The sequence below is a fragment of the Cavia porcellus genome, unplaced genomic scaffold (assembly GCF_034190915.1).
Source record: "Cavia porcellus strain 051 isolate PalLab524CR breed Dunkin Hartley unplaced genomic scaffold, mCavPor4.1 scaffold_11, whole genome shotgun sequence".
Taxonomy (NCBI): domain Eukaryota; kingdom Metazoa; phylum Chordata; class Mammalia; order Rodentia; family Caviidae; genus Cavia; species Cavia porcellus.
In genome coordinates this window covers 63,555,916-63,573,412 of record NW_026947494.1, presented here as the reverse complement: position 1 = coordinate 63,573,412, position 17,497 = coordinate 63,555,916, and the positions used below count along the sequence as shown (strand labels likewise).

Genomic DNA, 17,497 nt, shown 5'->3' with positions numbered 1-17,497 from the left:
CAGCCTTTAAGTGCTAGACAAAGTATAATGTCTTATAATATATATATATATAATTTTGGCAACCATTCCTTCTAATTACTGCTAATACCTTGGTGGCACAAAAAACAAACAGTTACCACTGTTCAAGCCATCAGAATTTAATGTAATAAAGCTATCTTCTATAAAAGAGATTTTTAGGTTATGGAAACTGTGATTCTAATCTTTGTATGTATTTTATGCTACTGTGCTCTCTAGCCTGTCCTCTATAATTTAATGTAACTGGAATTACACTTAGATTCTGTCATCTTTTCTAATCTAGATTCCAAGAAATAGTAGAGATTCATTTTCCTTATGGATACATGCGCCAGTATATGTACTTAGTGGAGCTTTAGGGGGATAGTATAGATAATTGAAACAACTGCTTTCTAAAGCAACATGGTACTTTACATAAGCTTATTCCTTTTACTTTTTAAAGTGAACAAAACCATCATAAAAGATGGGCCAGAATAGAATCCCATCATTCCAACTTCTGCTTTTAACTACTTGAAACCTAAGCCATCTTTTTTTCCTGTGCCTAGCAGAATGGTGTTTTCTGAGATTTGAATTGCCTTCTATATCTGCATGTAGATGGCTAAACAGAGACTGCATCAAGTGATGCCAGTTCACAGTCTTCTGCCTTTGTGATCTACTTTAACACAAAAGAAAGCTTGGCAAGGGGCTGGGGATTTAGCTCAGTGGCATAAGCACCTGCCTTGCAAGCAGGCAGTCGTGAGTTCAATCCCCGGTACTGATAAAAAAGAAAAAGACAAAAAAGTGAAAGAAAGCTTGGCAAATAGGCACTGGTGGTAAATTATTCATTCCTGAAATTCATGAACTATTGATTGCAGGATCGTTACTGTATTTGCAAAATAAGAATATTACTATTTCTTACCAGCTGTATATGACAGGAAGTTTTGCTGAGGCAGCAAAATGTAACCCTTTTTTTTTTGTTGTTCCTTTTGAAGGTTAAGGACATACTTGCTGATTATGATCCCAATTTTATGGCCATGAGTCTTGATGAAGCCTACTTAAATATAACAAAGCATTTACAGGAAAGACAAGATTGGCCTGAGGAAAGAAGACGTTATTTCATCAAAACTGGAAACTCGGCAGAAAATGGTAAGCAATTTATTAGAACTATCAAAATAAAAACAATGAAACAGAAAACAACCTCTGAATTAACCACTTACCTCACTAGCATGCATAGATGTAGGACTTGATGTATCTTTATAATAATGAAAAACAGAAACTTAAAGTACTTCTAGTCAGTATTTTAACTAAATGTGTAATATTGCTTTTAAACAAGTACTATTGTTAAATCTTCAGGCTTTGAAGTCTACAAAGTCACTACACAAGGTAATATTGTGTCAGTTACTTTCTTAAAATGTAGCTTCAAATAAAGAACCTGAGAAAGTTCTTTACTTAGGGTACCTTTGCTTGTAATGTTGATAAAAGTTAGACTTTGGTGGGGTGGTGGTTACCAGGAATTGAACTTGGGACCTTGCACTTGCCAGGCAGCACTTGTGCCATTGAGCTACATCTCCAGCCCAAAAGTTAGATTTTAAAATGATTAACCTCAAATATATCCAAACATTGAGTGATTTTATTTTTCTTTGCTTGTCAAATTTTCTATAGTTTGACTGAGGCACAGCAACCATGAGTGTTCACCCTTCCAAAATTAGTGTTTCTTCCCTTTTCCTTCTTTGTCTCAGGCCCCATTATGACTCATACATAATGGTGAAACCGAAGTTTTCAAGCTGCATAGGTTTTTCTGACACTCCCTCTATTAGCTAAACAGAGCAATGCCAGGAAACGTTGCAGTTATTACATATACTGCCACCAGCCTTTCCAAAGTTATGGTTACTCCAAATGTCTGAACTGAATCAGATGATTGGATCCCTGCACACAATTCACCTGGATGCAAAGGTGACCCAGAGGGCTTTGCTCACAAGTCACAACCACATTTTGTGTGTGTAACATGGTAGCTTTGGTGGGGCCAAGTGGTGAACACAATGACATAAAATTCTAAGTCTTCTACATTATTTGGAGCAAGTTTAATCTATACATTGAATTACAACTTCATTACTTTATTTAAATCTCAAAGGGGCAGGACTTTCCCTTTTACTTTAATTGTAACACTGATGAACAATATTTCTAGACAGATGGTTGGAGCAAAATACTTCCCTTCATTGATATAGCCTTTTTGTTTGGGGATGTGACACCTGAAGCTAGTGGCACTTTGCTTAAAATCTCTCTCTGTTACTTCCTTGTTTTTCATACTGAAAGAGGGGCAGAAATCATTAAATGATTCCAACAAAGCATTCCCTGTAGGTGACAGCAGCTTCTCTCCTCTTCTTCCTCCTCCTCATCTTCTTTATCCTCCTCCTCTTCTTCTTCCTCCTCCTCCAACTCCTTGTGTACGAGGCGATTGAATCCTGGGCCTTCACACTGAGCTACATCCCCAGACCTTTTATATTTTATTTTATTTTTGAATTTTGGGACAAGGTTTTCCTAAATTCCCCAGTTCAGAATCTATTTTCAGTCTTTCTAGCTCAGCCTCCCAGTATGCTAGAATTACAGGCTTGTACCACCATGCCCAGTTTCCTGTCAACTTTTATAACAATTGCTTTTCCCTGGTTAAAAAACTGACATTGGGCTTAAGGTAAATGTTTCCATTCTGTATTGAAGTCCTTCTCACTTATTGTATATCTAAACTCAAAATGAGGTGTGACTCCTTAGTTTCTGTTGCCTTTAACATATTTATTTGTATATTGCCCATTTCATATCTTTGGTATTTCATATTTCATATTCTTAAGCAATGAAGTAGTTTAACTTTTTTCCTCACCTGTAAATCCCTGTGAGGTGCATTTTGAGGCCCAGCCAAACCACACTCACAGTGATTAAAGGTGTGATCAGTGATCAGTGTGTCTTCTTGAAAGTCAGACATTTTTGTACTGCTTGTCCCTTTTCTAAAAGGTACTCCCTTTCCAAATATATTGCTAACCACTTTATCTACTTAAAAATAAAATAATGTTACTTAATGTTTACTCTGCTGTATTCAGATGCTGAGTGCCAGACTGTGTAAAAAACTAAACTGACACACACTTTGTAGCACTTGCGTTGTGAATGAAATGCTTTGATCCTGGTATTATATTCTGATTGCTTCAGTTATGGGGATCATAAATCCGGCTCAATTCGGAAGCAAGCAAGGGGCTAGTACAGGGCCTGCCTAGCGCATCCAGGCCCTCGGTGACTTGCTCTCAGCCAGCAGTGGGAAGGGCCCTCGCTGAGCAGTGTTTAAGCCATCTGCTTGCTCTAAATTTTAAAGATGCAGTATGGAGAATGAAAAGGAACTAAAGCATGTAAGTAACCGCTAATAGAAGTTTGAAGACAAGTCTTACTGTGAATGTGGCTTAAGAATGCAGATTTGGAAGACATCTGTCTGTAACTTCATTCATGTTACACACTTTAAACTGGGGGACTAATCCAGTGTTTGTTATATTATTTGCATTATCTTCAGAAAAGTTTCCTGAAGGACTGTTCATTTTTCAGGTAGTATACCTTCATATATGTCTTGTTGCTTAATTGAAGAAACTTAATTTGAAAAATTTTTCCTTAATGTATTTTTCCATGAGAACATTTTAAGAATAAATCTAGATTTCAATGTACTTTATAGTTCATTTTTAAAAAATGCAAATAAAATGATGTAATCACAAGTATTTTTACTTGTAATAATCATAGTTTATATGCTATGTATGTTTCTTTGCCTTAAACATGTATCTTGATTGATCCAGTTAACCTTAAGACTTTGTATAAAAAAAGTTTCACAGGTAACTTCTTTTTATTAAAAATGCAATAAAAGTGATGCTTTATAAACCAGTCAAAATTAAAATCAGAGTTTGAAGTTTTTTCCATGAATGAAAAAAATTTTTTTCTATCTTAAAAAACAAAACTGATTTTTAAAAAATTTTATTTAAAATGTTATTGTTTTTTAAAATTTTATTTAAAGAAAGACTAAACAAAACAGAAAACAGGTAGAAATAATATATACTTTCAAAGAAAAAATAAAAAGTAGGAAATCACTAGTTGATGATTACAGATTGTCCTCTTACAAATAGTTATTGAGGATACAAAAGTGAAACATACAAAATGGGGATTCAAATAGCGAGACTGCAAATGGTTCTGTTCAACTATTCAACAAAAACTTAGTAATACGGTTATCAATCCTATATTCTTAAACATACATGCAGTTATTCATATCTTCATTTATGTTGAGATTAAACAAACCATAGCAGGCTAAAATCACTCTGAACAAATAATAGTATTGCTGGATTTTACATGAGGACACTACGGGATCAGCACTGGGTACTGTAGTGTCTCTTTTTCTTCAAGATAGTTCATTTCATCATGCGTTAGAAGATCAGTTCTCGTAAACTGTTTATAGGTTCTACACATGTATGAGTCTTAATATGTATTTCTATCCTTTCTATATTAGAGGGGAGAAACAAAACAGAGCAAGACATAACAAAACATATTCCTGTAAACACATGAAATGACAAAGACATATAAAACATATAACCTATAAAACAAGGAATTCTACAGTGGTTACTGTGTTGTCTCTTGCTATCATCAATAGAATTGTATATAGCATCAGACATAATATAATTGAATATAGCAGTACATAACAATATTAATAAAAACAAAAACTTTGTAGATAGTGTAAAACTTCAAAAACAGATAATAATCAAACCATAAGGGTATCATAGTGGTCCTTGTCATCTTCAGTTGTAGTTGCCTATACTCTCAGTAGTTGCCTATAGACTTGATACTATCAATCATACCAGTTTTGAATAAAATCTGTCGATACTAAACAGCAATCAAACAAACCAGATTTAACTACGATCAGTCATGATAAAACAGTGTAAGTTAAACCAGGCTCCAGATTAAGTTAATAGGAAATTAAAGATGATTACTGTACTATATCCTGTTATTTCGGGGATAGCTATCTGTGCCCTCAGATCTAGTGCAAGTAGACAAACTGGGACAGAATAAAATCTATCTAAGCAGAGCTGTGCGAGTAACGTGGGTTTTAAATTCTGATACGCTATTAACAGTATCCTCTACCATCTTTTTAAGACTATTCCTCCCCTTTTACTCCCCCAGGGTGCACAGTGCACTTTTGGGTCTCACCAACACCCTCAGTTTTTAGATTGGTGGGTGGGGGGCCAACCTGCTATTTACCCAAGTGCTTCCGAACCTTTTCCCTCCTGGACTTGATCTCTAGTTGTATTCCTTTACCTATTAAAGCCTAAAACTGATTTTTTTTAAAGGTATGATTATTTTATATTGCTTGAGCCCCTTTCTTCTCATTCCTAAATCTTAACAAGGGTCTTTTTCTTCATCAAGAAGAATAAAGGAGCAAAGATTTAACTTTTTTAAGAAAAAAACTAATGATTTCAAAATTAATGTATTACATAGGATATTTACTTTTTTAAATATACACTATGGAAAAGGGTAATATTCTTTTAAGAAAAACCTAGACAGTTTTTTTTTCTTTATTAAATTGTTATATAACATAAGTAATAGCACTTCTGATCTTGGTTCCTAATAACAAAACTAAACTCAGTTTGCTTTGTCTTTGGAAATAATGTAGGGGAAAAATAGAGAAATGAAAAGATAAATAAAGATAACTGAGGGAGACCTGACTGAAGGAGTACGTAATTCTCAAAACTGTGTTACTGTTCGTATTTGCAACTTAGATGAACCGGGAAAGGAAGTTAATAACCTGAGTGAGTATGAGCTGTCTGCCTCTCCACTCCTTTTTGAAGACAGTCCTCCTGATTTGCAGCCCCCAGGAAATCCTTCCCAAGTGAACTGCAAAGAACAAAACAAGCTTCAAATACCACAAAAATCAGTTGTTTTTGGAACCTCCGCCGAGGAAGTGGTAAAGGAAATTCGTTTCAGAATTGAACAAAAAACAACACTTACAGCTAGTGCAGGTATTTAAAAGGATTTTAATGGTCACTGTGGTTAAAATTTCCAGACTGACTAGTTGATGTGTAACGTTAGTAGCTTCTCATATAGTATCATTTTACTTACTCTTTGATTCAGCTTCTAACAACTTAACCTATTCAGAATAACTGAATATACAAGTACTTTGGCAGTAAGAAAAAAACCTCTGTGGGCCCAAAGGAATAAATCTATCATTTATGTCATGCAGTTATCACGGTTTTTCTTTAGGTTAGTTCAGTCTTGTCCTCGATAAAATTGCAAGAGAGAACCCAGATAACGTAAAAGTAAGGAACTCCCTCCTCAAAAAAAGCCAGGTGTGGTGGCACACACCTGTAATCCCAGCACTTGGGGAGGCTGAGACAGGATGATCACAAAGATCACAAATTTGAGCCCAGCCTTGTCAAGTTAGTGACTTAGTAAGACCTGCCTCATAATAAATATAAAAAAGGATCTGGGAATATAGCTCAGTGCAGACCCTGGGTTCAGTCTCCATTACATTTGTTATTTTAAAACATCATGGAGAATTAAATATTCCTCGTTTCTGCCATAACTAACACCGTTCCTTTTCCTAAAACCCTTGGAAGCCCTGGGGAGCTAGGTGGCAATTGTATGTTATCTTTAAAGTAGCTTCATGAAATATTTCGTATTATTTGTGTTTAAACATTTTTTATCATCACATAATTAAAAATAATACCTGTCAACGTGAAGTCATTACAGGTGTTCTTATTTTAAGGCATTGCTCCCAACACAATGTTAGCAAAAGTCTGCAGTGATAAGAATAAACCAAACGGACAGTACCAAATTCTCCCCAGCAGACAAGCTGTGATGGAGTTCATCAAAGACTTACCCATCAGAAAGGTAAGATGTTGTATAAAATGTAGCATTTGTATATATACTTTGAATTCTAAAGAGATGCTAAGGAGATGATAACTTTTTCGCTGAAAAGTTTTAAAACACTAGGTAGCAGGTAAGAACTATAATGGTGGTTGAATGGAAATTTGAAGAAACCTTTCTCTGAAATCCTTAGGTTTATGAAGCTTATATGCAGGTGTTATTTTGTTTTGAGACAGGGTGTTACTGTGTAGCCCAGGGTGGCCTTGAATGCTCAGTGATCTTCCTGCCTCGGCCTCTTAAGTGCTGCAGTTACAGACATGCACCACCTCCTGAAACTTTTTTTAATGTTTTAAAAATTTTTTTGTTTGATACTGGAATGTTTGATGCTGGAACTTACAACCTTGTGCTTGACAAGCAGGCACTGCCCAGCTGAGTTATCTCCCTGACCCTTGTTTTTGTTTTTTCAGACAGGTCTCCAGGGCTGGCCTTGAACTCAAGGCACTCCTCTGGCCTCTGCCTCCCAAATGTGGTATTACAGTAGTATACTCCCACACCTTGCTTTTGTGGGAAATTTTTAAGAAAATAATAGATGGTAGACTCTTCAGTGAACTTGCCAAAAAGAAATAAAAAGTATCCTTGAAGGAGTATTTTCTTTTCTTTTTTTTTTTTTTTTTTTTTTGGTCTTTTTTTTTTGTTTGTTTTTTATCGGTACCAGGGATTGAATTTATGACTGCCTGCTTGCAAGGCAGGCGCTTATGCCACTGAGCTAAATCTCCAGCCCTGAAGGAGTATTTTCAACTCTTCATACTATCTTAGTTCTCTAAGCCACATTGCTATTAGAAGATGTGATACTTAGAAGACAGAATTTTTGTTGTTTTTGACAAAAAGTAGACTACAATACTTTACTGTCTTTAAAATGATAAAATTATCCCTTAGGGATTCCAGAAAAAGATGTATTTTATTATTCTTTAGATGTTTAGATTTTTCTGCTTATACACACTTTTTTTATAGTAACTGTACTATACACTATATAATGATCTAGGGCTTGTTTTCATTCATTTATTCATATGCATGAACTTAAATGAGGGACTTTTGAATGTTCAAAAAGAGGGGCTCTATCAAAGTATACAATGTATATGATTATTGGTAATGCATATAAGGTGTAGTTATAAAATAGTGGGTTTCTTTTTCTATTGTGTTTTTCAAGGTACAAATAGATTCTCAATATAAAAAGGCTCTGGGATCTAATGACTTTGGAGTCTCCCATCCTTGGGTGGTCCACTCTGTATATAATGGTATGTTAAAGACTCATAAATCTTGTAGCAGAAAGTTCCATTTGAGTTTGTCTGCTCTACCAGTCTTAAGCTTATATGCCCACAGAACCTCTTTTAATGTCTTTAAAGATTTGATGGAATGGTACTTTAGGAAATGTGACCAAAAAGTAATAAACTCAGTTTTCTTACATGACTTATGAAGGTACATTATTCATACCTTTTATTGATTGTAAGAGCTATAAAATCATAACCTCAGTTCTGACCTTATTTTTGTAAAAACCTACTAATAGTAAATATTGATTGTCTTCTAGATCTCTGGAATTGGAAAAGTTACAGAGAAAATGTTAAAGGCCCTTGGAATTATTACTTGTGCAGAACTCTATCAACAGAGGGCATTACTTTCTCTCCTTTTCTCTGAAACATCTTGGCATTATTTCCTTCATATTTCCCTGGGCCTAGGTTCAACCCACCTAGCAAGGTATGCATGTGTATAGTCATTTTGCTTTTTGTTTATCATTTATTACAATATCAGCATTAGCCATTGTGATCAAGGCTACAAATATAAAATGTTTTAAAATTCTTTTAGACTAGTTTAATTCAGAATATAATTTCGGATTATAAAGTCAGCAGATTGGATATGGATAGAAAGGGGAAAAAGGAATAAGAGCCAGTCCTGGATCACTGACTTAAGCAGTCGGGTAAATGAACCAGAGGAACACTGGTTATTTCCTTTCCTTTCCCCACTGTGTTCTGTGTTCAAAACATAAGGGGAACACCTGTGGTCAGTTGCTGAGGGAAGAAAGATGGCGTGGATTCCACAATTCACTCTTTAAACGAGGAAACATAAGGATTATTTGAAAGCCTTACTGAATTGACTGTATTTCATTTCTTTTCCAAATGTGTAAATGACTCACTCACTTCACACTGGGTACTTGGTGTTAGACATCGTTCTAGGCACTAGGAATAGTAATCGGGAGGAGGGCAGAGTCCTGTCTGCATGGAGTTTACACTCTGGTGTGAGGGATAGGAAATAACCAAGTGAATAAATAAGAAAGTGAAGTAGGATGAGGGCATAGAAAATGTGGGGTTGACAGAAGTCATACAGCAGCAGGGCCCTGAGAGAGCCAACCTTGCAAGGTCTTAAAAAGAGAACAGATAAAGAAAAGACCCTAGATTTTCTTTCAGTCACTTTGTATCTGGTTTTACAAAGAGGTAACCTGCAGGTGGAAGGGTGAACTGTCGGGGATAAAGGAAAAGAAGGGGATACAAAAGAATGAGACCCATGAACGTCAACCATGACTACTATTTTTACAATTTTGTCATCATCCTGCCAGTTTTTTTTCAAAATGACTTCTTTACCTTCTTGCACTTAAACAAAGGGCAGCAACAAGATCACTGAGAAGGCCTATAAAACTGGGTAACCAAGTAAGCCTGCAAATCTTACAGGGATCGCGAGGCTTGTATTACCAGCCTCATCTCTGCTCTTCAGGCTTCTGAGCAGTCACGTGACTTTGGTCTTGCACGGATAGAGTGAGAGGCATCACAGCACTGTAAATTATCCAGTGTTTAAGGAAAACGGAAACAAAACTTCCTTTTTTAACCTAAAATTTACTCTTTTTTATTTCCATAGTGCTTGAAAGTAATATAGTTAGTTCTGATATTACAGATTCAGGTAAGGCCTTTAAGAGAAAGCTATATGTCATCTGTGATAATATACAGTAGCAGGTCACCCTTCCGCTCAGCCATATTTTTTGTTACTCTGCTTTGTTGATTTTTTTTAACTTTGTTTAACCTCACAGTAAAGTCAAAAACATATTTCTGTTTTTAGCTTCTAGATTTTTTTCCATTTCTTTTTTTTGTTTTCTTTTGAACTGGGAATTGAACTCACAACCTCGTGCTTTCCAGGCAGGTGCTGCACCACTGAACTATGTCCCTGGCCCTCTGCTTTGTTTTTAGTCTTGAGTATTGCTTCCCTTGTAACATACTCTGTATGATGAACTATTTGTTTTATCTGTTTCATTCTGTCGGGATATCTGTTAGGGGCAGACATGTGCTCGCTTCGGCAACACATACACTAACACGGCAAATGTGTGGCCCATTCAGCCCTCTGTCCCCTCATTCTCGAATAGTGTTCGAGCCATAATATGTTCACTGGTTATTTGGAAAACGAATGATCTGCATCATTTTGGCTTTTTGGCTGCAGTTACCCTATCAAAAATGGTAGGACATATCCAAAGCAGATGGCTCACCCAGCTGCTATGTTTAGAGAACTATAAATAAGTAATGAACTGACTTATAGATGAGAGAAGTTAAAGCTAGGGCCAAAATTAGACAATCAATATTAAAATGTTAAAATTTTAATTGTATCCTATAATTACAAATTGTTACACTACTGCCTTCTCCTAGTTTCAGTAGAAGCACCTTATAACATCTACCCTGTTGTTAAGTTTCTTTTCTTCAATACATATAGACTTGATCTATGACATATGCCATCATGTTAACATCTTAACTATCTTGTGGGGGACTTTTTATTTTTTTTAGATCGAATAGAAAAAACCTGATAGTTTCTCATGGTATACACATTTGAAATTTGAGATGTCTAAAGGGCAGCAGTGTGTTAAAACCTCTTGATTGATCAAAGGTAACTTAATCTTTGAGAAAGAAAGTAACGACTTGTTTTGTTTTCAAGGGATGGAGAAAGGAAAAGTATGAGCGTTGAGAGGTAATGCTTTGCTATTTTTAATTATTCATAATTGATGTTATGTTAAACTAATTTTTAAATTAATTTTTGGTAGAATGTCACAGAAATTAGAAAATATTATTGATGAAAGACAAGTTAGATATCATCTAGTTGATGGAACTTTTTTGTTTGAGAAAAGCTGTTTTTTCCGAAAAGCCCTTGGTTATTTCCTCAAAGTGACAGAGTTCCATGAGACGCTGAAGAACTACTGATCTACTGACTGCTGGCCTCCTGCTCAAGTTTATGGTTCATGATCAGAAAAGCTGGATGAGTTTGATAAGACACTGGTCTTATCAATTTGATAAGACACTGATCTTATCAATTTGTCATCTGATATGAGATAGTATTGACCAATTTAATGAATTTTCCTTCTACTTTTATCTTTTATTACTAAAACTATGACGACATACAAAAATACATTTTCCATTTTCATGAAATTTGAATAGAGTAGAAGAGAAAGAAGATGCAAATACTAGCCAACACAAGGAGCAATCTTCTGTGGGTGGGTTTGACCCCCAGTACTGAGGAAACAACTATGCTAGGAGGTAAAGAACTCTTATAATTGATAAGAAAGCACCCACTGTACTAGTGCAAAACAAGAAACAAAGATCTAATTAGCTAACTGAACAGGAAATTAAAATGGCTCTTAAAATACATAGAAATATTTCCATTTTCATTTTTAATGAAAGAAAAATATCAAAACCTTCCTAAGGTAGCATCATTCACTGATCAAGTTGAGCAGAGATTTCTAGCATATTCTTTTGACAAAACAATGGGAGTGAAAAAGTCAAAAAGGGCATGTGCTCCTTTCCTATTGCTGTTGTAACAAATTGCTATAAATTCCGTGGCATAAAACCACAGGAATGTATTCTCTGCAAGTCAGAAGTCCTAAAATCAAGCTGTTGGCAGGCAGCACTCCTTGGACAGGCTCCAGGCGAGAATTCATTTCTTTCCCAAGAGTGTCTAAGGGTTGCTTGCATTCTTTGGCTCGCAGATCCAGTCAGCATCTTCTTTCTTTAACTCTGACCTCTTGCTTCCTTCTAATGAAGATGTTTGGAAATTCAATGGGAGCACTTTGGATACTCTAGGATAATCAACCGTCTCAATTTATCACATCTAAGAAGTCTCTTTTGCGATGTAAGGTCCCAGATTTACAGGTTCCTGGTATCAGAATAGAGGCATCTTTAGGGAACATTATTTGGGCCATTACAAGGAAAATCACTAATGAATCAAAATCACAGGTGAATATGTACAGTACTTTGGTCCCTTCATTCTTTTTCTAGAGGAATTCATTCCACAGATGCAATTCCATACCATTTTACATGTATACAGAGTTATTCATTGAATTTTAGGCTAGCAAGATATCAAAAATAATTTACATATCTATGAATGGAGAATTTTTTAAATCATGTTATATTTTTAAATTAGAATATTATGCACCCATGTAAAGTGAAGAAAATACTTATTGGGAACCCTCACCAAAATTGAGAATAGTAAGCTGCTAAATAATGTATATAACATTGTACTATTTGTGTTAAATTAAGACAATGATTGCTTGTTTGCTTATACCACATATGTGTAAATATTAGCCTATTTCTGTTCTTGTAGCCAAATGGGTAAAGCTAGATAACTTTACAAACAAAAGAGGGTTCTTTAGCCTGGAGGTGACAGAGTGATGGTTCACAACTGCTGATGGCCTTCTTAGTCCTCGGGGCAGTGCTGGCCAACATACAGCAAGACACCCATGCGTGTCCCTTCTAGCATGTGCGTCTTCTGGCCTCTCTCCCTCTCCTTAGAAAGCTACAGAATTCAACTGGTGGGGCCTCACCTGATGACCTTCTCTAACTCTAATCACTCTCAAAGTCAATGGTTTCAACCCTTGTAATTAATACCTCACACTGGAAGTTAAATTTCAATACATGGGAGGCATATTCAAACTCTACCCAAACCATAGCAACCTGAAATATTTCAGGAGAAACTCACAAGAATAAAAAGATAACTGATAAGATCCAAAAAGCACAGTAGATATAATGAAAGGATAAGAAACTGCTCAAAAGGAAAAAACTGGGTAGTGGAAAGCAGAAAAGAAAGAAGGTAAAAGAAAAAATAATATTTAGATATCCATATTTTATGTTTGTGTATATATGTATACACACAAGATAGCTACAATAATTACCCTACTAATTTCTGTTAATTCATTGAAAACAACAGTTTGTGCTTATACTGTTTGACCAATTTTGCGTGCCTATATCTTGTAATCTGAGCAAGTAACTTTGAAGATAATAATATGCAATATATCAACCACTTAATTTCCCATTTTCTCGTTCTGAAACTCTGTATCATTGTTTTTACTATATTTTCTTTCATCTTTAAAATAAAGATTAATAAACAGGAAAAAATAGTAAAAAGACTGGCAACAGAAGTCTAAATAGGGTGAATTGTGTTCAGACTCCGAAAACACAGCTGAGACTGTGACCCCAGGATGGTGGCACAGGGCTGGTGACCCCATTGACAGTAGGGATTGCACTGAGTGTTTTGATCAAGGCTATGAAGCAAGCTCCAGGTAGACGGGACAGGAGGAACCACGCTAATATCATCTCTCAACATCTTTCAACATTCTTTTGAAGATGAATTCAAAGTTTCTGCCTTCTTACCGGCCCTCTCTCTATTTCCTTTATTAGACAATGCAACCTACATACTATGAACCAGCATCTTAGATCTACTTGAAGATACTTCTGTCCAGGAAACTTATGTGCAGTAATTGGAATGATGTTCTCATTTTTACTTTCTTAAGATAGTCTTCAGTAGCAGAATTTTTATATATATATACCGTAAATGTATAAGTTCTAAGAGCATTACCACTATGTGTTGGTAACTTTAACTATCATTTAAAAGATATTGTAGAGAGAATAACAGTGTGGAATTTCTCCTTTGCTGATCAGTTAAACTATCCAAAATGTTTTCTATTACTTATATAAACCATGCATTTTTAAATTAATTATCTCTAGTTTGTCTGAAAATTTCTTTTGTACTGCAGAAAATATATCTAAATGCCTATTTGTACCATATTGTTCCCGGAGTGTTCTGAGTTATAGTTTATTTTGTGTAGTAAAATCATTCTTGTCTCTTTAGAACGTTTAATGAAATAAACAAAGCAGAAGACCAATATAGTTTGTGCCAGGAACTTTGCAGTGAAATTGCTCAAGATCTCCAGAAAGAAGGACTAAAGGTATTCTTAGGTTTCAAAAATGCATACATTTGATTAGGCACAAAATCAGTTATGCTGACATCAGGAGAATAAGGCAGAGAAGGACTTCTCTAGAGCTGTACTCATAGTTTACAGATTTCCCCTAGGCATCTTGTAATGTTTTTCTCAGGTAGGCCATGAGCTTCTAGAACAGGTATTATGTTTCAGGGCTCTAATCCAGGTTGCTACACACACTGAGAGCAAAAGCTCAGAATGCGTTGTACTTCCCTCACTACGTCCACATATTTCCCAACGCTGTCAGATCAAAGGTGGCGTTATTTCAAAGTATAATGCAAAAGATTACCATTTTATTACAAAGAGTAGAGTATCTGATGAACTGTTTTCTTCCAGTCCTTCTCTAGCATACCTCAAGTATAAAGGGTTCTTTAAAAATATTTAAATAAGCTTTGAATTTCAGAATCATTATAGATTTAAAGAACAGTTACAAAAGGAATAGATATTTCCAGTGTACCTCTCATCTAGCTCAATTATTAACATTTAGTATATTGTCAACAGACAGTGACTTTTACACATTATTACTAACTAAACTTCAAGCTCTATTTGGATTTCCTTGTTTTTCTATTAATTACTGCTCTCTGTTCCAGGGTTCAATCCAAAAAACTATATTGCATTTAGTTATCATGTCTCATTAATTGTCTTTGGTCTATGAGTTTCCTAAAATTTTCTTCTTTTTCCTTTGACACTCTTGAGGAGTACTGGCAAGATATCCCATAGACTGTTCTCAGTCTAGGTTTGTCTGTGGTTTTCTCACAGTTAGAACAGGACTATAGGATTTTAGAAGAAATGCCACAAAGTTGAAGTGTCCTTCTTATCATATGCTGTCAGAAAGTGTGTGACAGTCATGTAGAGAGTGATGTTACCCATTTCACTAGGTTAAGGTAGTGTTTGTTAGGCTTCTCCACCATGAAGTTACAGGTTTTTTCCTTTGGAAATGAGTTAGTAGATCTAATTCAAGTGATAGAGGGTAGGAATTACCTCCAGGAGATACTAAGATGTATGTAACACAGAATTTACCCTTCTGTAAACAAATGGCTCAGCGGTAGTGATAAGTGCAGCACCCGTCATCACTGTCTGTCTGTGAAGACTCCATCATTCCCAGTTGAGACTCTGGGCCCTCTAGACCCTGACTGGGTAGGGAACTCTTACAGATACATTGTTTAGCACAGCATCTGGATGTATTTGGCACACAATACAGTGAGCTACTCATAAACTCTTTTCAATAAAGCACCTTTAGATTTTTCTCTCCTGCCTTTTTCAGGTCTGAATTAACTTGTAAAAGAGGTTCAATAAAAAGAAAATGATCAGTTAACACTGCCCTTTATATAAAGGTATTTATACCTTTATATTTGGTTGGGGAGGGAAATAATAATTATTAACTAAAACAGGGGTTTTGCATTACTTACAGATTTTAATTCCTTATGACAATTTTCAGTATCATGTTTTATAAATAATTGATATATGTTTCCATATTCTTATATGCCCATAAAGACCTTCCTGAATTTTTCTAACCTATAAATAACTTTTCTAGAAGTTAGAAAGCTTTATGTAATGATGTATTTTGTGTGTTATAGGGTCGAACTGTTACCGTTAAGCTGAAGAATGTGAATTTTGAAGTAAAAACTCGTGCATCTACAGTTTCATCTGTTGTTTCTACTGAAGAAGAAATATTTGCCATTGCAAAGGAGCTGCTAAGAACAGAAATTGATGCCGCTTCTCCATATCCCTTAAGATTAAGACTTATGGGTATGACTCTCCTTGTTTTTCCTTAAATCTGTTAGATTTTCTCCCAAAGATTTAACTTGGGAAATATTCTGACCTCAATTTTACTTCTTAGAATTGTTTGTTAAGTTCTCACTGTGCTGCTGCCATTTGTCCTAATTCTTAGAATGATGCATGTGAAACAGATTATTAGTTTATTTCTGGTATAAACCAATTAAAGTTGTTCTATTCCTCTTGTTATGTTCTGAAATTTTGGGGCAAAATATGTTCCAACATTCAAAACTTTTCCCATTTGAGAAGGCATATAATCTGAGCATCTGGATCAGCACTTCCTGATCAGAAACATTAATATTTCTATGGCAAAACAAATTCCAGACTGTAAGACCCAAAATAGTGTCACATTAATTCATTCATCATTGATCACTTGTTGCTTACAATTTTCAGAACTTCACATTTCAGAATTACAGATAAAAGATTACGACACTAGTGAACCACATCTCTAGCTACTACATGGTAAAAATAAACAAATAAGCCACGTTTCTAAAGTGGGCTGGGTGAGAGAATGTATATACTGTAAATAAGCTTTCTAGATGCCTTCTTTACTGCTAAGATTTGGTCGTTGCTCACTTTCATACATGAAAATTAGCACATAGTGAAATCTGCTGATTAAAGTGTTAATTAAGAATGTAAATTAAGACAAAAGGCAAGTATCTGTAGAAGTGTGCAAGCAACCAAGATATCCTTCAGTGAATGGATAAACTAGGGTACATCCAGATGACAGAATGATATTCAGGACATAAAATGAATGAGCCATTAAACCATGGAGGAAACATGCTTGCATATTGCTAATGGAAAGAATCCAGTCTGACAAGCCAGCACCTATATGATTCCAACTGCAGTGATGCCTCAGTGCACAAACTCCTTTCCACAGTTCTGGTCACAAACTGAGTTGGATGAGAACCAAACCAAATTTGTAGACCCTATGGAGAAATTCAATTCGGTTCTCATCCAGTTTGTGGAGAGAATTGAGTTTCTGACCAACCTAAGGCACTCTGAAAAAGGCAAAACAGTGGAGACAATATAAAGATGGGAGGGTGGTGGGGGCAGGCATAATGGTGCATACCCATAATCCCAGCACTCAGGAAGCTGAGGCAGGAAGATTGTCACAGGTTCAAGGCCTGCTGGCTACATAGTGAATTTAATGCCAGCGAAAATTACATGTAAGAGCCTGTATCACAAAAAAAAAAAAAAAAAAAAAAAGATGGGTTGTTTGGGTTGAAAAGAATAATCAAGCACAGTGAATTTTTAGGCAGTAAAACTACTATTTTGTATAATTCTATAGTGGTGGACACGTCATTATAATGGAATGTATGAAAGTGAACTCTACTGTAAGCTGTTGTTGTAGCCAGGGGTTGCAGGGAGAATAGTTACATACAGGACACAGAATTTATAGTATTATTTATGATGGTCACCCAGAGTCAAATACAAAGAACGTGCAAGAAATTTGTCCACAACACTACAGACCCAGAAAGTCCAGCTGAGGACCTGGATCCCACAGCAGTGTCCTGCATGAGTCCAGCTGAAGAGCTAGAGCCCATGACAGTCCCTCCCACAAGTTCAGCTAGAAGCCTA

The 17,497-nt window shown here is 35.6% G+C and overlaps 1 protein-coding gene across 4 annotated transcripts in view; it reads left to right on the top strand.

The window, feature by feature from the left end:
* The window catches only part of Polk (DNA polymerase kappa), a 93,762-nt gene that overhangs the window by 71,543 nt on the left and 4,722 nt on the right, over positions 1–17,497 (top strand). For 3 of the 4 annotated variants that reach the window (XM_063258363.1, XM_063258362.1, XM_063258361.1), the window contains exons 6-12: positions 984–1,137; positions 5,778–6,017; positions 6,764–6,888; positions 8,450–8,616; positions 10,828–10,860; positions 14,011–14,107; positions 15,718–15,889. In XM_063258363.1, the coding sequence (XP_063114433.1) occupies positions 984–1,137; positions 5,778–6,017; positions 6,764–6,888; positions 8,450–8,616; positions 10,828–10,860; positions 14,011–14,107; positions 15,718–15,889 (988 nt within the window). The remainder of the gene's footprint in view (positions 1–983; positions 1,138–5,777; positions 6,018–6,763; positions 6,889–8,449; positions 8,617–10,827; positions 10,861–14,010; positions 14,108–15,717; positions 15,890–17,497) is intronic. The other variant, XM_063258365.1, reaches the window with a different exon arrangement.